The following is a 25,516-nucleotide window of genomic DNA, read 5'->3' as shown; positions in this document are numbered from 1 at the left end:
ATTCAATTTTATTTATATAGCGCCAAATCACAACATAAGTCGCCTCAAGGCGCTTCATAGATACAGAGAAAAACCCAACAATCATATGACCCCCTATGAGCAAGCACTTTGGCAACAGTGGGAAGGAAAAACTCCCTTTTAACAGGAAGAAACCTCCGGCAGAACCAGGCTAAGGGAGGGGCGGCCATCTGCTGCGATTGGTTGGGGTGAGAGAAGGAAGACAGGATAAAAGACATGCTGTGGAAGAGAGACAGAGATTAATAACAGATATGATTCAATGCAGAGAAGTGTGTTAATACATAGTGAGTGAGAAAGGTGACTGGAAAGGAAAAACTCAATGCATCATGGGAATCCCTCGGCAGCCTACGTCTATTGCAGCATAACTAAGGGAGGATTCAGGGTCACCTGGTCCAGCCCTAACTATATGCTTTAGCAAAAAGGAAAGTTTTAAGTCTAATCTTGAAAGTAGAGATAGTGTCTGTTAGGGAAAATATTCTAAAACACTTCTTCAGTAAAGACTCAGAGAAGAGAAACACACAGAACTTCTTGCTAGCAAGGGCAGCCTCCAGACTGAGACTCGCGCTAAGAAACTGCCCCGGTCTTTATTTATACTTCTGTGTGTGTGTGTGTGTGTGTGTGTGTGTGTGTGTGTGTGTGTGTGTGTGTGTTCTGCTGATCAAAGGGTCATATAACATGAAAGCACAAAAGGTACATCCTTGGTCAGGAAGAGGGTAATCTCCCCCTCACCCTAGATGGTTCACCCTAGATAACACAGTGAAGAAGTCCAGCAGTTCATCTAGACAAAAAGGCACTTAGACTAAAACAGACATAGCTATGTTAAAACAATAAAACAATAAAACAAGGTGCGACCTCTCTCATGCTCCCAGGACGTGGGGTTAACATCCTAGAATGTTACAGACCTCCTAGGATGACACATTCTTTCAATATGTCACCAACTATATACTTCTACACACAAATGTTTACATGCAGCATTCTACCATATGCAAACTTATATCACTAAAAGATTATACTGACTACTAAATACAATTTTCCATTGACAGTGTCTGTCTCCCGAATCCAAACTGGAAGCTGGTTCCACAGAAGAGGGGCCTGAAAACTGAAGGCTCTCCCTCCCATTCTACTTTTAAATACTCTAGGAACAACAAGTAGGCCTGCAGAGCAAGAGCGAAGTGCTCTAATAGGGTGATATGGTACTACAAGGTCATTAAGATAAGATGGGGCCTGATTATTTAAGACCATGTATGTGAAGGTAGCGTGGCAGAAAGGAGCGATTCCAAAGGCTTGGCGGAGAGCAGGAGGTATTCTGATCCCTAAGGACAAGAACTCCTCATCCATCAGCCAGTTTCGTCAGATCAGTCTGCTGAACGTAGAAGGAAAGAGCTTCTTCAGTGTCTTGGCCCAAAGGCTATCTACCTTCCTGCAAAGAAACAACTATGTTGACATTTCCAAAAGTTGATTCTGTTCATCTGGACGTAGCTTTATGTGTCACAAACAAGGATGCAGTGGACTCAAGAGCAGACTCAATTGCTCGAACGATGTACAATTTATTGAAAGGAAAAGGAACTTAAACAAGACTGGGTCTAACAGAAATCATTCGCAGGAACTGAGGGAGGCCTGAGGGCGGAGAAACGGACGTAGAACACAGGGAGAACACGGGCGGGAACTTCTGCAAACACAGGAGAAGGGTTTTACTGAATGGGAAACAATTAAAGGGCAGAGGTTAGTGGTACTAGTGGAGAGTCTTGGGCTTACTTGAAAACACCGGCTATTAGGCGGGGAAGGGGTTGCCGTGGGAGCATTCCAGGGATGGTTGAGAGTGTGGGGAGGCTGGTCCAGGTTCCAAGGTGTCCAGGGAGGTTGAAGTACGGGCTGGAGGGCAGGCTGAGGAGAAGATGAGTGTGTGGTCCTCGGGTTCTGGGCAGACGGGAGAACGGGACGGAAACAGAACCAGCACTGCTGGTGTGTACGACGGGTGATGAATCTGGAGAATACAGGAGACGAAGGACACATTAACCCACGATCCAGGCACACAGAGTCTGAGCACAGAGGAGGCCAAGTTTACCACGGGTGGTAGCAGGACGAACTGGCAAGGAGTAGCAGGCAGTGCTGGCTTAAAAACCCTCTAGGTGGAGCCCCGGAAATTGGAAGCAGGTGATGAGCTGGCCAACTCCACCCCAGGGGACGGACAACAGGAACCTGGACCACACCCAACCAGACACTCCCACAGCATATGACACCACCCCCACCTCAAGGGTCACCACCCGGCAACCGCCCGGACTGGGCCCTGCGAAGGGAGGAGCGAAAGTCAGAGATCAGGGATGGGTCCAGGATGAGCGACCAGGGAACCCAAGAACGCTCCTCGGGGCCATAACCCTCCCAGTCCACTAGTTACTGGGCACCACGACCGCAGTGGCGCACGTCAACGTTCCGCCGGACCGAGTAGGCCGGGTGACCGTCCACGAGCCCGGCGGGGGGTGGGGGAACGGATGGCTGGCACAGAGGATTGCTACGGACCGGCTTGACCCGAGAGACGTGAAACGTTGGGTGGACGCGCCAGGAAGCTGGGAGCCTGAGTCGGACTGCCGAGGGACTGACGACAGCAGCGATCTCGTAGGGGCCAATGTAACGGGGAGCCAACTTCCAAGAAAGTGACCGTAAGGGAATGTCCTTAGCACAGAGCCAAACCCGTTGTCCAGGGTGATAAGTTGGGGCAACAGAGCGGCGGCGATCCGCATAGTCCCGTTGACGGTCGACAGTCGTGAGGAGTGCCCGTCGAACCCTCTGCCACACCCGCCGGCAGCGTCGAAGGTGGTGCTGGACAGAAGGAACGGCCAGTTCCGTCTCATTCTCCGGGAACAACGGTGGCTGATAACCTAGTGAGGCTTCAAAGGGTGACAAGCCTGTCGCCGAGGACGTGAGAGAATTATGGGCGTATTCCACCCAAGGCAACTGAGACGACCAGGTAGCCGGGTTCTGTGACGTTACACAGCGAAGAGCGGATTCCAATTCCTGGTTCAGACGTTCAGTCTGACCATTGGATTGTGGATGAAAACCGGAACTCAAGTTAGCCTTGGCACCCAGGGCCGAACAAAAGGCTCTCCACACTTGGGAGACAAACTGGGGCCCCCTGTCAGAAACAATTTCTAAGGGTATGCCATGAAGTCGGAACACATGGTCTGTAAGGATCTGGGTGGTCTCGGTAGCCGTTGGTAGCTTTTCTAGGGCTATGAAATGGGCCGCTTTGGAGAACCGGTCGACTATGGACAGGATCACCGTCTTCCCTGAGGAAGCTGGGAGGCCGGTAACAAAATCCAATGCAATATGAGACCAAGGCCTATGTGGGTACTCAGTGGTTGGAGTAAGCCAGACGGGTGCCTATTGGAGGTCTTATTACGGGCACAAATGGAACAGGCTGCCACATAAGCCTTTACATCCTTGTCCATGGAATGCCACCAGAAATACCTCTTCAATAGCGCTGTGGTTCTACTCACTCCCAGGTGGCAAGTAAACCTTGCTGTGTGGATCCAGTGGATCACAGCCGACCGGGCGGCAGAGGGCACAAAACGCTGACCGGGTGGGCCAGTTCCCGGATCGGTTTCACCTCGTAGACCCTGGCGTAGAGCCAATTCTGCAGGTGGAAGGGAGAATGAGCTCAGGGCCCCGGGGCTCTGAGTCCGAGGAGTACTGGCGGGACAGAGCATCAGGTTTGAGATTCCTGGAACCTGGGCGATAGGAAATGTCAAAGTTAAATCGGGTAAAGAAGAGAGACCACCGAGCCTGGGGGGAGTTCAGTCTTTTTGCTGATTTGAGATAAGTTCGATTCTTGTGATCTGTCCAAATAATAAACGGGTGTTCCGTTCCCTCCAGCCAGTGGCACCACTCCTCCAAAGCTAATTTAATGGCTAGGAGCTCCCTATCCCCTACGTCATAATTTTGTTCGGCAGGAGAAAGGCGTCGAGAAAAATAGGCGCAGGGTTGGAGCTTGCCATGTGGACCAGACCATTGTGACAGCACAGCCCCCACCCCCACACTTGAAGCGTCAACCTCCACTATGAACTGCTTACTCGTGTCAGGATGGATCAGAATGGGAGCTGATGTAAAGAGCTGTTTGAGCATGGTGAAGGCTGAGTGAGCCTCGGGGGACCAAACGAAGGGGACCTTTGAGGAAGTGAGGCGAGAGAGGGGTGCAGCCACCCGGCTGTAGTTCCTAACAAAGCGCCTGTAAAAATTTGCGAAACCAAGGAACTGTTGTAGCTGTCTGCGTGAATCAGGGACGGACCACTCCACCACTGCCTTGATCTTTACAGGGTCCGTCTTCACCTGCCCTCCCGCCAGTAGGTAGCCCAGAAATGAGACAGACGAGGCATGGAAGTCACACTTCTCGGCCTTTACATAGAGACGGTTCTCCAATAGTCGCTGCAGCACGCTCCGGACATGCACCTGATGTTCTTCGAGAGATCGTGAAAAAATCTAAATGTCATCCAGGTAAACAAACACGAAAACATTCAGGAAATCCCTGAGCACGTCATTCACAAGTGCTTGGAAGACTGCAGGGGCATTGGTGAGGCCAAATGGCATCACCAGGTATTCAAAATGCCCCAGAGGAGTGTTGAAAGCAGTCTTCCATTCGTCGCCCTCCCTTATGCGGACGAGGTGGTATGCATTTCTCAAGTCCAGCTTGGAGAAGATAGTAGCACCGTGGAGGGGTTCGAAAGCTGAATTGATCAAAGGCAGGGGGTACTTGTTCTTAATCGTGATCGCATTAAGTCCTCTGTAATCGATGCATGGCCGGAGTGACTTATCCTTCTTAGAAACAAAAAAGAAACCGGCGGCCACTGGCGAGGAGGAAGGACGAATGAGACTGGCTGCTAACGAGTCCTGGATGTACTTCTCCATAGCCCCCCTTTCGGGACGGGACAGGTTATAAAGACGGCTGGAGGGCATAGGAGCACCAGGAAGGAGATCAATGGCACAATCATAAGGTCGATGAGGGGGCAGCGACTGAGCTCTGTCTTTACTAAACACCTCTTGTAGATCATGATATTCAGGAGGGACAGCGGTAAGGTCGGGGGGGGAAACAACCGATGGAGGAGAAACAGAAGCCTCCGAGGGCAAGGCTAATTTAAGGCAGTTGGCGAGACAAAATAGACTCCAACTGGCTACTCTTTTCCCTGTCCAGTCAATGTGTGGATTGTGCTTCTGCAACCACGGAAAACTGAGGATTACTGGCGCGTCAAGGGAAGAAGTGGTAAAGAGTGTTATGTTTTCCTGATGATTGCCTGACGTGACTAATTTGACAGGTGCGGTCTGGTGAGTGATCATAGCGAATACCTCATTATTTAAAGCAGAGGCTGGGATCGGAGGCTCGAGCTGAGTGAGGGGCAAGTTCAAAGATTTAGCAACCGCAGTGTCTATTAAATTTTGCTCTGACCCTGAGTCAACGAGAGCGTGAAAAGAATGAGCCTTAGTACCAGTTATTAAAGAAACTAACAGCAGAAAACGGGGTTTATCTCCTTTGAAAACACTGCCCACCCGTAACCCCGGACTTACCGGCGGGCCACGCCTTTTGGCCGGACTGGGCAGACAGCGATGCGATGGCCGCTTCCTCCGCAGTAGAAGCACTCTCCGGCTCGGAAACGCCGTTCCCGCTCCTCAGGAGTGAGCCGAGAGTGGCCGATTTGCATAGGCTCTGGGGAAGGAGAGCGGGGACGGGCGGATGTTGTTACCGGAAGTGGTGGGGGTAACGCGGAAGTGTTCGCGGGCCGAAACAGAGACGGAGAGGGCTTGGAACGCCTCTCAGCGTCTCTTTCCCTCAGTCGATTATCAATCCTGAGAGCGAGAGAGGCAAGCGCTTCGAACGTGGCCGGCTCGTCGTGTACAGCTAGCTGATCTTTCATCTGTTCGGTAAGGAATGGTAGGAAAATACCCCGCAGCGTGGCGTCTGGCCAACCCGCTTCTACAGCAGCGGTGCGGAACTCGATCGAATATTCCGCAACGCTGCATTTTCCCTGACGGAGTCCCAACAGCCTCTTAGCTGCAGTACCCTCAGAAATCGGGTGAGCGAATGTAGACTTGAATTCCTTGAGAAATTCCTCATAGGAGCATGAGGCAATCGGGTGAGAAGACAGAAACGCCTCATCCCACGCGAGCGCCTTACCCCTAAGCAACCCTACAAAATGGGAAATCTTGGCAGCATCATTTGGGAAAGCGTGTGGCGTGCGACTGATGAACAACGACCACTGAAAAAGGAAACCCCCACACTGCCCCAACTCTCCGTGGAAAGGCTCCGGTGGAGGGGAGGAAATGCCCCGATAAGCCGATTCTATCGCGGGGTGCGCAACGGTGGGTGCAGGCGACGGTCCCGGCTGACTGGGGAAAACGGGCGGATTCGGCTCCCTGATTTCTGAAAACCTGGTGAGTAACTCCTCCTGCTTCTCACTAATAGCGTTACACTGGTACATTAGGGACGTCAATGTCTGTTCATGCCGTCCTAACACCGCGCCCGGTTTATTTATGGCGGCGCGAATTGGGTCCGCTGAGTCCATTATTGGACAGTTCGTTCTGTCACAAACAAGGATGCAGTGGACTCAAGAGCAGATTCAATTGCTCGAACCATGTACAATTTATTGAAAGGAAAAGGAACTTAAACAAGACTGGGTCTAACAGAAATCATTCGCAGGAACTGAGGGAGGCCCGAGGGCGGAGAAACGGACGTAGAACACAGGGAGATCATGGGCGGGAACTTCTGCAAACACAGGAGAAGGGTTTTACTGAATAGGAAACAATTAAAGGGCAGAGGTTAGTGGTACTAGTGGAGAGTCTTGGGCTTACTCTAAAACACCGGCTATTAGGGGGGGAAGGGGTTGCCGTGGGAGCATTCCAGGGATGGTTGAGAGTGTGGGGAGGCTGGTCCAGGTTCCAAGGTGTCCAGGGAGGTTGAAGTACGGGCTGGAGGGCAGGCTGAGGAGAAGATGAGTGTGTGGTCCTCGGGTTCTGGGCAGACGGGAGAACGGGACGGAAACAGAACCAGCACTGCTGGTGTGTACGACGGGTGATGAATCTGGAGAATACAGGAGACGGAGGACACATTAACCCACGATCCAGGCACACAGAGTCTGAGCACAGAGGAGGCTAAGTTTACCACGGGTGGTAGCAGGACGAACTGGCAAGGAGTAGCAGGCAGTGCTGGCTTAAAAACCCTCTAGATGGAGCCCCGGAAATTGGAAGCAGGTGATGAGCTGGCCAACTCCACCCCAGGGGATGGACAACAGGAACCTGGACCACACCCGACCAGACACTCCCACAGCATATGACATTATGTGGGAGAAACGTTTCATCACTCATCGAAGTGACTTCTTCAGTCTCAGCTGACTGCAGGTTTCCCTAAATCTTATAAACAGTACATTTGCATAATGACTGAAACCAGCCCACTGAGGGAACAATGGGCTGGGAGGTCAGTTCCTTAATCATAATTATGCAAATTCTCATGACCATTGATCAACAACCATGAGTACCATTCACAGAGAGGTGGGGAACGGCTGCAATCACAGCATTGTAAGATGGCGAAAGATGTACCCTTAGGCCCCCTTATCGATTCAGAGATGGTCTTTCCCTTTTTCACGTAAATGGCCTCCTTGACTCCACGCTCAAACCAGCGTTCCTCCCTGTCCAGGATGTGAACATCCTCATCATTGAAAGAGTGTCCACTGGCCTGTAGGTGTAAATAGACCGCAGAGTCGTGGCCTGATGAGGTGGCTCTTCTGTGTTGTGCCATCCGCTTCACCAGAGGTTGTTTGGTTTCCCCGATGTATAAATCCTGGCAATCCTCCTGGCACTTAACAGCGTAAACTATGTTACTCTGTTTGTGTCAGGGGACCCGATCCTTGGGGTGGACCAATTTTTGGGGCAGCGTGTTTTTGGGGTTTAAAAGCAACAGAGACCCGGTGTTTAGAAAAAATGCCTCTCAACTGCTCTGATACTCCTGACACATATGGGATCACTACAGGTTTTCGCTTGGGCAGCGGTTGTCTTTCTCTCCTGGATCGGCTGGAGCTTTCTTTAGGAGCCTTTCCCGCTTTACCAAAAGTCCAGCTGGGATAACCACGTTTACTCAGGGCCTTCTTGATGTGCTGTTCTTCTGCCTCCCTGTCCGCTGTGTCAGTGGGGATCGTGTTCGCTCTGTGTTGTAGTGTCCTGACATCTAAAAGCTGACGGTACACGTCCCCCATTACTGATGGAAATCTCACAGTCTAAGAAGGCTAACCTGCCACTTTTCATATCCTCCCTGGTGAAGTTGATGTGTCGGTCCACCGAGTTAATGTGATCCGTGAAATGTGGAACGTCCTGAGATTTGATTTTCACCCAGGTGTCATCCACATATCTGAACCAATGGCTTGGCGGTGTTCTAGGGTAGGATAGCAAAGCCCTCTTTCCCACTTCTTCCATGTACAAATTGGCCACGATGGGTGAAACTGGGGAGCCCATGGCACACCCATGTTTCTGCCTGTAGAACTGACCCTTGTATGTGAAGTAGGTGGAATTAAGACACAGTTTAAACACACTTGGTCGATGCTGAGAGCAGTCCTGTTGCTGAGGTTGGTGTCATCCTGTAATCTCTTACGGACTACCTCCAACGCCTCTGTGACTGGGATGCAAGTGAAGAGAGATGTAACGTCGTACGAGACCATGGTTTCATCTGCCTCCATAATTACAACTCTCACCTTCTCAACAAAATCCAGGGTGTTCTGGATGTGGTGTTCAGAGCTGCCCACCAGCGCACCCTGTGCGTGCTGCCCTTCCTCTTCACGTTCCTCCTGTAGGAAAACAATAGAGGCAGCCATTAAACACTGACCCCCGTGGGCACACACACGATCTGCACTTCCTAAACACACACACTGACTTGGGAGTCTAACGTAATGATCCCGCGCCGGTGGGAGCTCCAACACTCCTAAATAGCTCCCCCGACGAGCCCTGATCAACAACAGGGGGTGTTGCAGGAGCTTCGGATGTGGCCAGTCCGCCAGCAGAGCCACACTCACCAGGCCTGAAGTAGCCTGCAGAAACACATACACACACCCGCAAACAGGGAGAAGAGGGACAGCAATACCAAATATACATACAATACAAGACAAGTCCAAAACTGCTCAGGGACCCTGGGTCACTCAGACCCAGGACCCTGACAATTATTACTGATCAGTCAGTAAGCTGACTCTCTCACATAGCACTCTGTTTAATAAAGTCTACTACAACACACACACACACACACACACACACACACACACACACACACACACACACACACACACACACACACAAAGCAGTAAGTCTGACTGTAAAACAGAAAACTGACTTTTTTGTATGTGTGTTTCAGTATGTGTGTGTGTGAGTGTGTGTGTGTGTGTGTTGCACTCGGTTCATTTCCTGTCAAAGAAGGGGGGAGGGCAGAGAGACAGATTGAAAACAGATGCTCTTTCTCTCTCTCGCTCTCTCTCTATGTGCGTCTGTGTCTCTCACCCGTTTTCTTCCCTCAGTACTGCAGACTCTCTCTCTCTCCACTCTGGCCCTATGTCTCCCTCTCTCACTGTGAATCAGTCTGTTGGTTTCCATTCGTCGTTCGTCTGGAATGAACTGAAGAGAAGAAGAGGAGACACAAACAGTGAAAAGAAGAAGAAGAAGAGAAGGAAAAGGAGCAGCTTCAGAAGGTTTGAACCAACTCTACTCTCTTTTCTTTCTCTGAATCCTGATTAGATTCCACACAGTATTGCTATGTACAAGTACTACATGTACTAGAAATACTGAAATGCTGCTGTGAGTAAATACTGCAAGTAAATACTTTAACTACTCTAAGTAGTGCTCCGAGTAAAAGCTGTGAGTACATAGTGTGAGTACTGCGAATAAGTACTCTGAGTACTGAGAGTAAAGACTGTGAGCACTGGGAGTACGTACTGCGAGTAAGTCCTGTGTGCAATACCTTCACTGCATTGGTGCACATAGCAGTGGGTCAGGTGAATCTCAGCTGAGTATCGGCACCTGAATGTGGTATTCCTCCTGCAGTTTGTTGCTGAACAGATCAGTGATGGAGGGAAGCTTGTGCAGCAATCATGAGGCTGAAGGCCAGTGAGGGGGCGGAACTTCCAGCGTGTCTTGTCCTTGGACAAGACACTTCACCCGTTGCCTACTGGTGGTGGTCAGAGGGCCCGGTGGTGCCAGTGTCCGGCAGCCTCGCCTCTGTCAGTGCGCCCCAGGGCACCTGTGGCTACAATGTACCTTGCCATCACCAGTGTGTGAATGGGTGGATGACTGAATGTATAAAGTGCTTTGGGGTCCTTAGGGACTATGTAAAGTGCTATACAAATACAGGCCATTTACCATTCTATAAAGGTATTTTACTGCCAGTGAAACTGGGGTTAAACTGACAGATTAAAATCAGATAAATAAAACTGGGCTCAGTAAGAGACGTTCCTCCTGAACTCTGACATCTCCTCACAGTGGGAGCTCTGATTGGGCAGCAGGTTCCTCTTCATGTCTCAGCTTCAGAACATCTTCAAAAATTGAGCAACCACAGAACCACAGCTGATCCTCCCTCTAATTAAACCTCACATCTTCAAACCTGTGTCTCAGGCAGCTGACAATGACATACAAGCGTCATTTTATATGATGGATTATGCAGAAAAAAATAGAATTGAGCAGAAAGGCCTATTGCTTTATTACATATTCAGGTTGTGTACCATGTTTTTAACAAGTAATTAAGTAATAAAGTAACTAATTACTTTTGAAAATAAGTAATCAGTAAAGTAACTGGATTAATTTCTTGGAGAAGTAATCACTAATAGTAACTAATTATTATTTTCAAGTAACGTAACCAACACCATTGGCGATAGTGGAAAGGAAAAACTCCCTTTTAACAGTGAGAAACCTCTGACAGAACCAGGCTCAGGGAGAGCCTGCTGTGTGTCACCACAGAGTCAGAATATTCATATGTTCTCTTCTTCATCATGAAGAATTGAAGTGAATAAGACGCTGAAGAGAGGCATATATGAGTGTAAACATATTTTGAACCTTCTCGTAGGATGTTTCCATTTGTAGGTTTGGTGTATTTGCTCAGTTTGCGTGTTTTTAACTGGTTTGGTGAACTAATTCTCATTTTCATTAGATTTACTGTTTTTATGAGTTTGAACTTGTTTCAAAACATTTTAAAAGCACAGACTGAAGAATTATTGATGAAAGTCTAATCTATGAAAATCAACTTTTCAGATCCAACAGCCCTACCTGATCATCCAGTTTGGTTCCTTACATGTTTGGTGTTTGTAATACTTTAAGTGTCAGAAATATTCTGATCAAACTTATTGTGTGGTAATAACATCATACACGAGCATATATCCGGTTATTTTTTCTGTGCATTATCTGAACTGTGGTTGGTTGCTGTTGGGCCTCACCTGCTTCTCGTTAGATTTCTGTTTTTATGTTTGCCATGCTGATCATTCAAATGCATCGACTTGACCAACAATAAATCTTGTGGTTTGCAGTTTGATCAGTTTAATTGTGTTACAGTGTGTGTGTGCTGTGTGCTACAGGTCTGAGGTGACCGATCACAGCGTTAGTATGGAGCAGTGACAGGCAGGTGGCACACCTGTAGAGTAGGTGAGTGTGACAGGATATGAAATGATTACATGTAGAATATTCAGTGTTGATGAACAGGTGTATGATTACCTATCTGGAATACTACTTAAATAGATCACCATAGTCAGATTCGCTGTCTCCTACTTTGCCGATCGATGTCTTGTAGCTGCTCATATTTCTGATCAGAGCTGCTTAAAGGTGATTTTTACTGAGCACGAACTAGACAAAAATCCAAAAACACAGTTGGAAGAACGTCGGCCGATGAACATGTTGGTGATTCGATCTGAGATCAGCTTTGTGCTGCACAGTCAGTTTGAACCAAACACACACAGCAGTCACAACACACACACGGCAGGCTGGAAAAACAATGGTGTGATCTTTTAACTTAGCAGCTGTAAAAGAGTGTCTTCTGTTGGTCAGTAACCTGATCACAAGATCAGTACTTCAAAGCAAATTTTACTCAAGCACACATTTGAGGCATTCCTCTCTCTTCAGCCTTAAGAGAGTTAATAAAAAGCCCTTTAAAACTTCCATTGGTGACATCACAAGAGAGACTGAAGCCACCAATCTGGACGCTCAAATTTGACACTCTGTGACAGTGGAGGTAGGGATGAAGAGGAAGACTCGGCAGCTGACTGGTGACATCACCTGCTGAGCATTAGTCAGGGCACAGAGCTTCAGAGCTGTGATTGGCTAAACCCTGAGATGAGGCTTGCTCTCCTCTCTGCTGCCCACAGGAAATACCTCGCTGTTTATTTTCTTCTTCGGTGGTCAGCTGGCATTCCTCATTCTCTCTCCATCAACCAGGGCTCTGTTTGGCTGAAGTCCCTAGGGATGACTGTGAGTGGCTGCTTTGTGTGAAAACACATGCACACACACACAGGAATGTGTTCACGTCTGTTTGAAGCATCAGTCACCTCGACAGATTTAACAGACGCCGACTGAATGCAGGGAATGAAAAAAGTCCAGACTGCTACGGTTTAAATAAACTTGTTAAACTTTAATGAAGCTTCTTAGACGCCTCCCTTCAAAGTAACTTCGTTGAGTTTATTATTTCTGCAGTCTCCAGCTGCCACTGACATGCAGTAAACACATCTCTCTGGAATATAGAGCAGTAATAGCAGACAATCATTACTACAGTATTTGTACACAGCCTGCAGCATCCAACACTTATTGCATTCAACTATTTGCATTTTTTTAAAGCTTCCACCAAATATCAGAGCTTCACAGGAAGTCCATTTTGTGTTTTAATGATGTTAGACTTTTATTTTGAAACCTCTCCTCCACCTGTCACTGCTCAGGGTTGGCAGCCATGATGGCATCCATCAGGGGAACAGGAAATATCAGCCTGTTGGGGTTTCTCTTGGGTGAGTAATAACGTAAAAGCATCAGTAGGATTTTAGAGGTGACACCTGAATGTCTACCTGTCTCTGTGTGTAGGTGTATTCCTGGTTCATCCTGAAGGGGCGGTTTCTCTGGAGCTGCTGCCATCCGCCTCTGAAGTTCTGGTCCCCTCTAACTCCAATTACACAGTGGTCAGTAACACTTGTCTGTCTCTACACCTACCTGTCTCTGTCTTCAGATGTCTTCCAGTACCTCTCTCTCAGGTATCTTTTCTTCTCCTCAGGAGTGTTTGGGGTGGAGTGAGGTGAAGTGGCATTTTCCTCAGGACCCGCCAGTAGAAGGGGTCCTCTTGGACAATCGAGGCTCCATGAGCATCCTGCATCTCTTTAACATCACATGGAGGAATTCTGGGAGATACACCTGTGAGGAGCCATCATCTGATCAGAGCAGAAATGTTGATGTCTTTATACCTGGACAAGGTAACCATCTTCCAACGTGTGTTCCTCCTGTTGTTTGTGTCAGAAAAATAAAGGTGCCAACTGGAACCAAAAGTGGTTCTTTAGCCTGATGCCATAGAAGAACCTTTTTTGGTGCCACAAAGAACCGCTCAAACAATGGTTCTTTGAAGAACCATTTCTTTCAGTGGTTCATTGAAGAACCTTTAAAGGTGCCCCAAAGAACCATCAAGAAATGGTTCTTTAGGGCACCTTTAATGGTTTTTCAAAGGACCATTTTAAAAAAGGTCCTTCAAATGGCCCTTGGTAGTACCTACGGCCATTTATCATCCACAGCGTTTTTTAATATTAGGCCATTTTCACTGTGTTGAATAGAATATAGCCAAACCTCCCAACCCTTTTTTTTTTCTTTAGAATTGCCGTCTCCGTTTATTCGATTAGCTTAAGGTGGCTAAGCTAAAAACCAACATCCACATGAGTACCAAAAGCCATAAATCGCCCCATTGAAACCCATTATAAACGCTATTTTTCACTGCACAATTATTACCATTAACGTAGTGGCGATGGCTTAAGTTTCATTTTTGTTCTGTAGTCAGGACCTTAGAATTGTAATTTTTTTATTTGGCCACCGGGTGGCGCCCTTGCTTCACATTTGACCCCTGCTGGAAAACAGCGGGCTTCTTGGACAGACCTGCGGGAAATGAAGCCTCATTTCCGGCGTGCAGCAGCGGCTTCGCCCGCTGATCGGGCGGGACCATTTTCGGCCCCTAGGACCGTATGAGGGTGCTTTTTTTTTTTTAGTCAACAGGAAATGACGTATTTGTTGTCACGTGGTATCGGATGTGTGTGCTGCAAAAATGAGTCCCCGGTGATCGTGCCCCGGTAATCGTCGCGACTTACCCCGGCAAGAATGCACTTATTTCGGCCTAGAGGAGGAGCATTTGCCGCCTGGAGACCATTTTCTGGTCCTGAAAAAAAAAAAAAAAGGCGATCGAAATGACTGTTGGTGCCAATCTTTAGTCCATCTAAAGGCCTAATTATAATAACAATTGAATATTACCTCAAATGTTTTTTTTGGAAAATATTCAAGTTTTATGTTTTTTGGGGCAAAAAAAGCAGTGCGCTCATGTGACGAAACCGGGATATAAAGGGTTAAAATCCGCGAAATGTAATTAAAACTTGACATGAATATTTCAAGGAGAAGTAGGTCTAAAAGATTGGCTAATTTAAAGTGGAATAAAATATTATTTTATAAATTTTTTATAGCACTTTTTTGGGCGTGGTCGATTGGGACCGATAGTGTGCGCATTTTATGAAATGCGCTCCTGCAAAAAAAATAAAAGGCGATCGAAATGACTGTTGGTGCCAATCTTTGGTCCATCCAAAGGCCTAATTAAAAGTACAATAAAATATAACTTTCAAATGTATTTTATGGAAAATATTTAATTTTTTCATTTTTTTCGCCAAAAACGGCTGTGCGCTCATATGACAAAACCGGGATATAAAGGGTTAAAATCCGCGAAATGTAATTAAAACTTGACATGAATATTTCAAGGAGAAGTAGGTCTAAAAGATTGGCTAATTTAAAGTGGAATAAAATATTAATGTATAATCTTTTTATAGCACTTTTTATGGCGTGGTCAATTTTTGGCTCTAGGACCTCATAAGGGGTACGTTTTTTAGGTACTACCAAGGGTTAAAAAAGCATTTTAAAGAACCTTTTTAAATCTTTAAAAATAAAATGTATCATAAATTGAATTTGAGTAGGGTAAAATAAATACGACCTTCCTTTGATATCAAACATCCTTGAAAGAGTAGTTGTCAAACAGCTAACAGATCATCTGCAGAGGTTTATTTGAAGAGTTTCAGTCAGGTTTCAGAGCTCATCACAGCACAGAAACAGCTTTAGTGAAGGTTACAAATGATCTTCTTATGGCCTCTGACAGTGGACTCATCTCTGTGCTTGTCCTGCTAGACCTCAGTGCAGCGTTCGATACTGTCGACCATAATATCCTATTAGAGCGATTAGAACAGGGGTCACCAACACGGTGCCCGCGGGCACCAGGTCGCCCACAAGGACCACATGAGTCGCCCGCGGGCCTGTTCTAAAAATAGCTCACCATAACAACTTACCAGTAAGCTGCATCTATTTTTATTTTTTCTTGCTATTTTTTTTAAATCACAATTGCATTGGTGTTAATTTGTTAGAGATAATATATAAAAAAAATGTTTATTATTAAATATTAGATCATGATCTAATATTTAGTGCTAGCTGGTCTCCACGGAAACAGTTGCCGTGAAGACCAGCAAAGGCAAAGGTGAGGAGATGAGGAAAACATGGCGGAAAAAAGGAAGAAAACATATCATTTTCACAGTGAATGGGAGGAAGAGTTCTTTTTTACCACTGTGAAAGATTCATGCGTGTGTCTCATTTGCGGGGCAACTGTGGCAACGGCAAAGCGGCACAACGTGGAGAGACATTTCCGAATGTGTCACACAAGCTACCATGCTAACTACCCAAAGGGCAGAACACTGCGAGCGGAAAAGGCCCGCGAATTAAAGGCAGGTTTGAGCAAACAGCAGTCTTTTTTCACGAGACCGGTGAAAAACTCTCAAAAAGCAACCGAAGCCTCATTTAGAGCTACACATTTCATGATTAAGAAAAAGAAGGCATTTTTAGACGGGGAGTATTTCAAAGAAGCAATGATGATAATTGCAAAAACTGTGCTTAAAGACGAGAAATATGGAAACGATGTAATCTCCACTCTCTCTGATGTCCAGCTGGGGGCAACTACAATTGTTAGAAGAGTGTCGGCTATGTCCGGGAACTTGGCCGATCAGTTGGATCAGGATCTGGCAAAGTGCAGTTGGTTTAGCATCCAGTGTGACGAGTCCGTCGACAGCAGCAGTACAGCACAGCTGATGGTCTTTATCCGGATGGTATTTGATGGTTTCTCCACAAAAGAAGAACTTCTGACACTACTGCCGCTAAAGACAACTACGAAGGGAGTTGACATCTATAACGCGGTGAAGGAGTTTTTCGCGAAGAAAAAGGTACCGTTGGAAAAGCTGGTATCAGTGACTACCGACGGGGCTCCTGCTATGATCGGCCGACATACGGGATTCATCGCTCACTGTAAAGGTGACACAGAGTTCCCAAACTTCATGCATTACCACTGCATCATTCACCAGCAGGCGTTATGCGCAAAGGTGATCGGCTTCGAGCACGTCATGACTCCCGTCGTGAAGATCATAAACAGCATCCGCTCCAGAGCTAAACAGCACAGAACATTCAAGGTGCTATTGGAGGAGCTGTCAGCTGAATATGGTGACCTGCTACTACATACGAAAATCCGATGGCTCAGCAGGGGACGGATTTTGCTTCGTTTTTTGTCACTTTTGGGTGAAATCAAGGAGTTCATGCAATCCAAAGGGGAAGACACATCTCTGCTGGAGGACACTGAGTGGACACTTGACCTTGCGTTTTTAACAGACATTACTGGGAAACTGAACCATTTGAACTGTGAGCTGCAAGGCAAAGTTAAGACTGTTGCTGACATGATAAGTGCTTTAAATGGAAATAAAGCCCAGATGAACATTTTCTCTGTGCATTTACAGAGAAAAAAGGTGCTGCACTTTCCCTCTGTGCAGATGGTGCTGAAAGACAATGCTTCTGCATCTGAGACTTTTGACAAAGTTGCAGAAAAGTACACTCAAGTCATAAACCGACTTGGTCAAGAGTTTGAGAACAGGTTTTGTGACCTTGATCAGCTTGAGCCATGTGTCTCATTTGTTTCCAATCCTTTCATGAATGTGGACACAACATGCATTGCTGAGCAACTAAGTTCACTGTTCAGCTTGGATGCTGGACAGGTGGAAATCGAAATGGTAAAACTGCAAAATGACGTCCACCTCAAAGCCTATCTGGGTGCACCAAACTTTTGGTGCCTTGTTGACACAGAAAAGTACAGTGGTGTGTGCACAGCAGCTATGAAGGTTGCCAGCCTGTTTGGTTCAACCTATCTTTGTGAATCAGCCTTTTCTGACATGAACTTCATCAAGAACAAACACAGAACACGCCTCTCCGATGCACATCTGCAAGACTCACTCAGAGTTGCAGTGTCAAGTTATACCCCAGATTACAACACACTGGTGAACAGCATGCAATGCCAGGTTTCCCACTAACAGACAAAGAAAGCCATATTAGATGTTCTCAGTGGCAACATTACAGTGTCATGTCAAAGTTGAATTTAATTATTGAAAAACAAATGTGTTTGTTAAGTGTAACATGTGACAATTTGCTTTAAAATGCTGCCAATTTGGTGAAAAGTTCTGTAAAATTTGAAAGTTGATTTTTTGTATGTTACATACATACAAAAATAATGTATGTAACAGTGCATGATTTGTTAAAATTTGTTAGTGGTAAGTGAAAATGTTGTAGAAGTGATCACTTCAAAATGTAAATACTTGCAGAGATATATAGAAATAAAGCGTTGCATATTGATATTTATGTTTCCTACTTGCATTCTTTATAATTATGGTGAAAAATAATTAACATAATTAGTGTCCGTACATAGATGAATATCATTAATTATTAATGATAACACATAATTAAGTTAAACTGAGGAAATTTGTTATTTGAGAAGTGTGTGTCAAACTGGTAGCCCTTCACATTAATCGGTACCCAAGAAGTAGCTCTCACTTTCAAAAAGGTTGGTGACCCCTGGATTAGAACATGCTGTAGGTATTACAGGTACTGTGCTGCAGTGGTTTGTATCATATCTATCTAATAGACTCCAATTTGTGCATGTAAATGGAGAGTCCTCTTCACACACTGAGGTTAATTATGGAGTTCCACAGGGTTCAGTGCTAGGACCAATTCTGTTTACATTATACATGCTTCCCTTAGGCAGCATCATTAGAAGACATAGCATACATTTACACTGCTATGCAGATGACACCCAGCTCTATCTGTCCATGAAGCCAGATAACACACACCAATGAGTTAAACTGCAGGAATGTCTTAAAGACATAAAGACCTGGATGGCCGCTAACTTTCTGCTTCTTAATTCAGATCAAACTGAGGTTATTGTACTCGGCCCTGAAAAGCTTAGAAATATGGTATCACTCTGGATGGCATTACCTTGGCCTCCAGTAATGCTGTGAGGAACCTTGGAGTCATTTTTGACCAGGACATGTCCTTCAACGCACATATTAAACAAATATGTAAGACTGCTTTCTTCCATTTGTGCAACATCTCTAAAGTTAGAAATATCCTGTCTCAGAGTGACGCTGAAAAACTAGTTCATGCATTTATTACTTCCAGGCTGGACGACTGCAATTCATTATTATCAGGATGTCAAAAAAACTAGCTGAAAAGACTTCAGCTAATCCAAAATGCTACAGCAAGAGAAGAGACAGGGACTAGAAAGACGGAGCATTTTTCTCCTTTTTTGGCTTCCCTTCATTGGCTTCCTGTTAAATCCAGAATTGAATTCAAAATCCTGCTCATCACATACAAGGTCTTGAATAATCAGGCCCCATCTTATCTTAATGACCTTGTAGTACCATATCATTATGAGTATTTAAAAGTAGAATGGGAGGCAGAGCCTTCAGTTTTCAGGCCCCTCTTCTGTGGAACCAGCTTCCAGTTTGGATTCAGGAGACAGACACTATCTGTCACGGGTTGCTCTGAGGATCCACTCGCAGGACTCCGGAGTGCGTTGTAACAGAGACAGTTTATTCACAAAAATCTTCACCAAGTGTATTTACAGGCAGTGCGAGGACAGTGCTATATACAAGATGTGCGAGGACGGGTTCCAGGGCTCCAGGGAAAACAAGGGGATCACACACACGCTCACGCCAACCTCTCTCCGCTAGTGACCAGCCACCTCTTACACGCTCCACACGGGGAAACACGGGGACGGGTCCGGGGAATCTAGAACAGAGAGACAAGTGTTACTTTCTGAGGCGGAAGTGTGGGAAACTAGGGCTCGACGTGTACTGACAGGAGTCTTCACAACAATCCAGCGTTGAACAGCTGATCTCCTCCTTCTGATATACCAGCTGGTCTGATGAGGCCCAGGTGTGCATGATCCGGGAGGGCGTGGGCCGAGGGCGTGAACCCGCCATGAGTTCCGCCCCGGCAAAACAGGGGAGGGGGAGAGAGATTGCTGATCAGTGCCTTGCCGACCCCGCAGGTCGTGACACTATCTCTACTTTCAAGATTAGGCTTCAAACTTTCCTTTTTGCTAAAGCATATAGTTAGGGCTGGACCAGGTGACCCTGAATCCTCCCTTAGTTATGCTGCAATAGACGTAGGCTGCCGGGGATTCCCATGATGCATTGAGTTTTTCCTTTCCAGTCACCTTTCTCACTCACTATGTGTTAACAGACCTCTCTGCATTGAATCATATCTGTTATTAACCTCTGTCTCTCTTCCACAGCATGTCTTTATCCTGTCTTCCTTCTCTCACCCCAACCAATCACAGCAGATGGCCCCGCCCCTCCCTGAGCCTGGTTCTGCAGGAGGTTTCTTCCTGTTAAAAGGGAGTTTTTCCTTCCCACTGTCGCCAAAGTGCTTGCTCATAGGGGGTCATATGATTGTTGGGTTTTTCTCTGTATCTATGAAGCGCCTTGAGGTGACTGTTGTTGTGATTTGGCGCTATATAAATAAAATTGAATTGAATTGAGCATAGACATATATTAATGGTTTATTGCCATTTCGCAGCATACCAAAAGACAAAAAGACATTTTAACCCTCAGCACAACATCACTACTAATAGATGTCACATATTAGTTATTTAAACAGTAATAATTAAATATATTTGCCATACTATAAATAAATATATATAAATACTACATCTATAGATAACAACAACAATTAATACATTTATTGTTTAATTAATAAAACATCAGAAAGTGATAAAAACACATTAGAAATAGCAATAGCTTCATAACAGACCAATAAATCAACACATTTTCATCAGCAGATGTTTGCATGTTCAGTAAAAATATTTCAACAACAAGTTTTTGATTAAAATTATCAATGAACTTACTTTCTGTAAGGTAAGTTTTATGTTGGACTCATGGTTCTTTGTTAGTCCAGTTTAGGACAATGTCTCTGACGTATGTATCATATCAAATATATGTCATATCAAAACAACCCCACACCTGCAGTTGTTTCAGTTTTTCACAGGTGTTTCCTGTCAGCTGGTCAACCTCACTCAGGGGGACATCCATATTAGCCAACCAAATGACAAGCTCCTCCCTTTGTGCTTCAAATCCCTCCCACTCTGAGACAAGGAGCTGAGAGAGAGAGAAAAGAGTCAATTATAAAGAAGAGAGAAAAGTGAAACCCTCCTCAGTAGGTCTGACTCGCATACCTGCAGTCGACCTGCGATGGACTCCAGTTTGGCGTTCACTTCATTCCAGCGGCGGCCACACTCCCTCGCCAATGCCAGTAGCCGAGTCTGCAGCGTGCCCTGGAAGAGCCGAGTTAATGTTTGACTCCTCCTGGTCAGGCTCTCCAGCTGGATGAGCCGAGGTCTCCCCTCTCGCCGCTGCCTCTGAACACAGAAACACAAATTGCATTTTTGCTATTCTTTTCCAGGCTTGATCATGTGGAGGTATTTGGAAAACTGTTTTGGCTAGAGGACGACTGTTGTCTTGCAGAAAGTTAAATCAAATGTATGCGATACACAATCAATTCACAAGAACGCATTGTAAAAGAAAGTCCCATTCTTGCCTGATTTCAACTGAATTCTTCATCAAAACGGAGACAGAATTAAAACGAGTGTTTGCAGCAAATGTGAGCACAAAGCCTCACTTTGTACAAGCCTGCTATTACAGTTCTCCTCTATGCAGACAACGTTCCTGTTTTCAAGGCACAACTTGGATCTGCTGTACAAATCTTATGGATACACACTAAATGAAACAGTAGTGTGCACGACTCCAGATTCTGATCCCTCATCCTAATAGGGTTCCAAATGGCTCACAAAAACCCACATAGCAAATGCTGAGGCTTCAAAATACAAAGTCCATAAACCAATGACTGACATGGGTTTTATCATAAGGGTGATAAATATACAGATTTCAGTCTGTCTTAGAGATTTGATGTTCATTTACCTGCAGATGCACTATACGTGTGTGCTCTGTGGTTTTCCACAACGTTTTGCACATCACTATTTAATACAGGAAGTAGGTGAACTAAAACAAGTCATCTTTCTTTGTGAGAGGACCATATTAATGAAACAAACCTCAATGACATCATAGGGATCCCTAAAGATGCTCCTGCTGCTTCTCTTCCTCCTCATCCTAAGCTTCCTTCTCCTTGTCCTCGACTTCCATCCAATTGTAATTCAATCTAATTGTTTTTCTCTCCCTCCTCTTCCTCATTTTGTTGGAGCTGTGAACAGAATTAGTGTGAATCTGGATTAATTTGTGCAAACAAGAAAAATCTACAGCTTTTTGGTCAGAGGTGCTCTTGTGATTTAAGCTGGGAAGATTTATGTGTTGATGCTACCTGCTTCATCTCTACGACTGGCTGCTGAGTGATATTTACACCCTGGCTGGATTACAAACTTTAACCCCGTGCTCAACTTTGGCCCAGCATTGATACCTCTTGTTAGTATAATGACCTCTTCTTGGCTTAATGTATGATGGTGGATAAATGAAATATGCAAAGAAAATTTAACTATATTACAAAAGGACATCTATCTTGGAAACATCAAATGACTGGAGCATAACTTGTCAACTAGTCCGAAAATAAGTTATACAGGAACAGTCAAAGACGCACCTTCATGCTCTTCCAGAATTCAAAGTACAGGTTCATGTGAGTATTTAATGTACGGCTCAGCTCTACTGAATTTCAGAGTTTCTAGAGCAGACACAGAGCTCATGTCAAAACAGGCTTCAGGCGCCATTTTAGTGACTTTAACAATATTATAAATTTTAATATCGGTCTAGCTGACATTACGTTATGTACGCAGCACGCAATTGAACCACATATTTTAGAAGCCAAAGTGTTCTAACGTCACTCTCTCGACCTGTCATTTGGCTCGAAACACATATTCACAAATTGCTCAGTGATAAACATATAGTCAGATCATTTACCTAAGCAGTGTGCTTTGTCAAAACTAAGTAACTGTGTTGGTAATGAACACATAAGTATGTTCATTACATTGACATTCTGTTGTGCAATTGTTATTTACTTGTATTTTATAATTTGACTTACACACTTACATACTGTTGGGTGGTTTGGAAAGTTTACAATAACTAGTATTATCATTATGCTATATTTTCTAATATATATAATAATCTCAAAAGTAATGCCTTAAAGCCAAAAATAGTAATACTTTATTAAAATGTAAAACTAAAGTACAGTATTTGAATGTGTGTATTGTGCCTACTGTTTGTTAACTCACCACATTCATAAATGTCTTAATAATAAATTCCATATTCTATTACCACATTATTTGTGATCAGTGGGTTTGCGGGGTTAGGGGTGTTGGGGGTAGGGTCTTTAGGCTTTGGCCCCCACCCCTGCCACCAGTATATTTTTAAGTATTTCTAACTTTTATTTGAATATTCAGTTTCCTACCATCTGCTCTTAAAGGGTAATCACCAGGTAACCCGCCCTCCCCCTTCGCACACACATGCACACAAACAAAACACACAGTATAATTCACAGCCTCATTATAGTAAATAAATATTTATGCCATTTTACACCATCAAACTTAGATAGCTAAGGATGAAGAACCTTTTGTTCTTTAAAGAACCATTTGTAATAGCTGAAGAACCATCTACAAAATAATAAGGTTCTTTGACGTATGATGGTTCTTTAAAGAACCATGAAGACATCTGAAGAACCATTTAAGAACCATAATTTTTCTAAGAGTACCTGCATTCCTCGTGATGTTCCGTGTTTACCTGTTCCCCCCTCAGGTCCTGATGAATGGTTTGTCCCATTGGATCTGGGTGTGGTGATGAAGGAGGGAGAGGAAGGCACAATTCCCTGCATGGTGTCCAACCCGAACCTCAATGTCTCGCTGTACGAGCGCCCCAGCAGGAGGCTGGTAAGCGGGATGACATATGAGCCGGGGCGTGGCTTCACGGGTCACCTCAATGACACATCATACATGTGCATCGCCACAAACGGAGCTGAGGAGAAGGAGTCGCAGACGTACTACGTCTTCAGCATTATAGGTTTGTGTCTGTCTACCTTCTGATAATGTTTAGTTCACATTTATGCTGAAAGGTTGCCATTCATTCATAAACAAGTCATATTCCTACCTGTCTCCCCTGCTACCTGTATCATTTTTGTGCACCTGCGTATTTCAGTCCCAAAGGTAATGGAAGTGGACCTGACGGTGTCCAGCAGTGTGCTGAAGCAGGGCGAGGTCCTCACAGTAAACTGCACAGTTAGAGACACAGAGATGGTGTTCTTCTCCTGGGGCTTCCCCCGCAGACAGGTACCTGTCTGCCTTCCTGTCTGCTTACCCACCTGTACCTGTCTGTACCTGTCTGTCTGGTGTCACCTAACTATGATGATTTTTCTTTGCAGGAAATTGAGCCGCTGACGGACTTCTTGCCCAATCAGATCCGCTCCTTTGTTAACATCACTGCAGCAACAGTGGCAGATTCAGGTAGGGCGCTCGGTGGCTCAGGTAAAGGTGTGCAGCTTGCTGAGAAACTGTGCTGAGGGAAATAATGCCGTACTGTTCCTGCAGGTGTTTATAGCTGCACGGTGCAGGAGACAACACAGGGACAAACTGTGGTGAAAAATATCACAATAACAGTGCTGGGTCAGCAAACACACACACTCACACACACACACACACACACACACACACTCACACACACACACATAGAACAGACACACACATGTAAAGTGTGTTTCTCCATGTCTCTGCAGACCGAGGTTATGTTTACCTGTGGCCCTTAGGTGAGACCAATGTGTCATCTCTCCTCCATCACACGCTGGAATTAAGTGTAGATATTGACGCCCACCCCGCCCCCACCATCATCTGGACGAGACAGAACCAATCTGTTGCCACAGAAACCACTACTATCAACACCACACACCTGTCAGACAGCCGGTAGGTCAGAGGTCAGACCTCAGATGAGGAGAATCAGAATCTTTATTGTCATTGTGTTTGCAAACAACAAAAATTGTAAGCAAACCCATTCAGCACAAGTGAAAAAAGGGCACTTTAAAAGGAAAGAAGTTTATGTGTGCAATACATTTTAAACAAATAAACAAATAAATAAATAAATATAGTATGTACAAGACTTTATATAAGAATGAACAAGTGAGAATACGGTTGCCGCACAGTGCTTCAGACCTTAGAATATTGCACAGTTAAAAAGAAAAAAGAAAAGAAAATATTGCATAGTTGAGGGTTGTGTTTTCGCAGTGATTTATCCCCCGAGTGTATTTATTAATGCAACAGCCCTGGCATATGTGCTAATGGTTGCTAAAATGAGGAGGAGCTAAATGTTTGATTGATTAGGTATGTGAGCACACTGACGCTGGTGCGCGTGCAGATGGATCAGACAGGAAGTTACACCGCAACTATTTCCAATGATGACGACATCAGAGAGGCTACATTCAACCTGGAGGTACAAGGTGAGCCACATGGCCACCAGGTGTGTATGCCACATCATGTGACATCATGCTGTCATTTACAGACCTTTTGTGTGCATGCTCAGTAACGAGTGTATTGTGTGAGCTGAGGAGTAACATTATCACATGACCTCAGGCTCCGCCTCCTAGCAGACATCTGTGTATGCATTTAAACAGAGGGCACATTTTACTTTTTAATAACACGTGTGTGTGTGTGTGTAGCTCCACCCAGGATCACATCCCTGTCAGAGGTCAGGAGTAACGCTGTGCTGTGTGTGAGTGAGGGAGCTCCACCCCCCTCTGTTACCTGGTACACCTGTTCCAGCTCACACAGGTAAACACGCACGCACACACACACACACACACACACACGCGCACGTGCACACACACACACACACACACACACACACACACACACACACACACACACATAGTGTAACAGTATTGGTGT

General features: G+C 45.4%; 2 protein-coding genes across 8 annotated transcripts in view; both read left to right on the top strand.

The window, feature by feature from the left end:
• The first annotated feature begins 9,578 nt into the window (after nt 1-9,578).
• The window catches only part of LOC308387381 (platelet-derived growth factor receptor beta-like), a 49,104-nt gene continuing 33,166 nt past the window's right edge, over nt 9,579-25,516 (top strand). The window contains exons 1-13 of one of the 7 annotated variants that reach the window (XM_080867383.1): nt 9,591-9,722; nt 11,595-11,661; nt 12,378-12,480; nt 12,942-13,007; nt 13,081-13,175; nt 13,268-13,463; nt 23,385-23,645; nt 23,781-23,911; nt 24,004-24,085; nt 24,170-24,244; nt 24,355-24,538; nt 24,953-25,068; nt 25,288-25,399. In XM_080867383.1, the coding sequence (XP_080723509.1) occupies nt 12,953-13,007; nt 13,081-13,175; nt 13,268-13,463; nt 23,385-23,645; nt 23,781-23,911; nt 24,004-24,085; nt 24,170-24,244; nt 24,355-24,538; nt 24,953-25,068; nt 25,288-25,399 (1,307 nt within the window). In that variant the 5' untranslated portion in view covers nt 9,591-9,722; nt 11,595-11,661; nt 12,378-12,480; nt 12,942-12,952. Of the gene's footprint in view, nt 9,723-11,594; nt 11,662-12,377; nt 12,481-12,941; nt 13,008-13,080; nt 13,176-13,267; nt 13,464-23,384; nt 23,646-23,780; nt 23,912-24,003; nt 24,086-24,169; nt 24,245-24,354; nt 24,539-24,952; nt 25,069-25,287; nt 25,400-25,516 lie in introns of all 7 variants that reach the window. The other 6 variants (XM_080867385.1, XM_080867384.1, XM_080867386.1 and 3 more) reach the window with 6 other exon arrangements.
• Nucleotides 15,459-17,929, top strand: LOC308387382 (general transcription factor II-I repeat domain-containing protein 2B-like). Its single transcript, XM_080867389.1, has 2 exons — nt 15,459-15,574; nt 16,221-17,929. The coding sequence occupies exon 2, from the start codon at nt 16,257-16,259 to the stop codon at nt 17,622-17,624; it is 1,368 nt and encodes a 455-aa protein (XP_080723515.1). The 5' UTR covers nt 15,459-15,574; nt 16,221-16,256; the 3' UTR covers nt 17,625-17,929.

Source organism: Rhamphochromis sp. 'chilingali' (genome assembly GCF_963969265.1).
Source record: "Rhamphochromis sp. 'chilingali' genome assembly, chromosome: 19".
NCBI lineage: Eukaryota > Metazoa > Chordata > Actinopteri > Cichliformes > Cichlidae > Rhamphochromis > Rhamphochromis sp. 'chilingali'.
Note: the sequence above shows the minus strand (reverse complement) of the source record. Positions and strands in the feature narration are given on the sequence as shown.

What these genes read in the sequence shown, in the direction of transcription:
- LOC308387382 (XM_080867389.1), top strand. Translation starts at nt 16,257, where the DNA reads ATGTCCGGGAACTTGGCCGATCAGTTGGATCAGGATCTGGCAAAGTGC.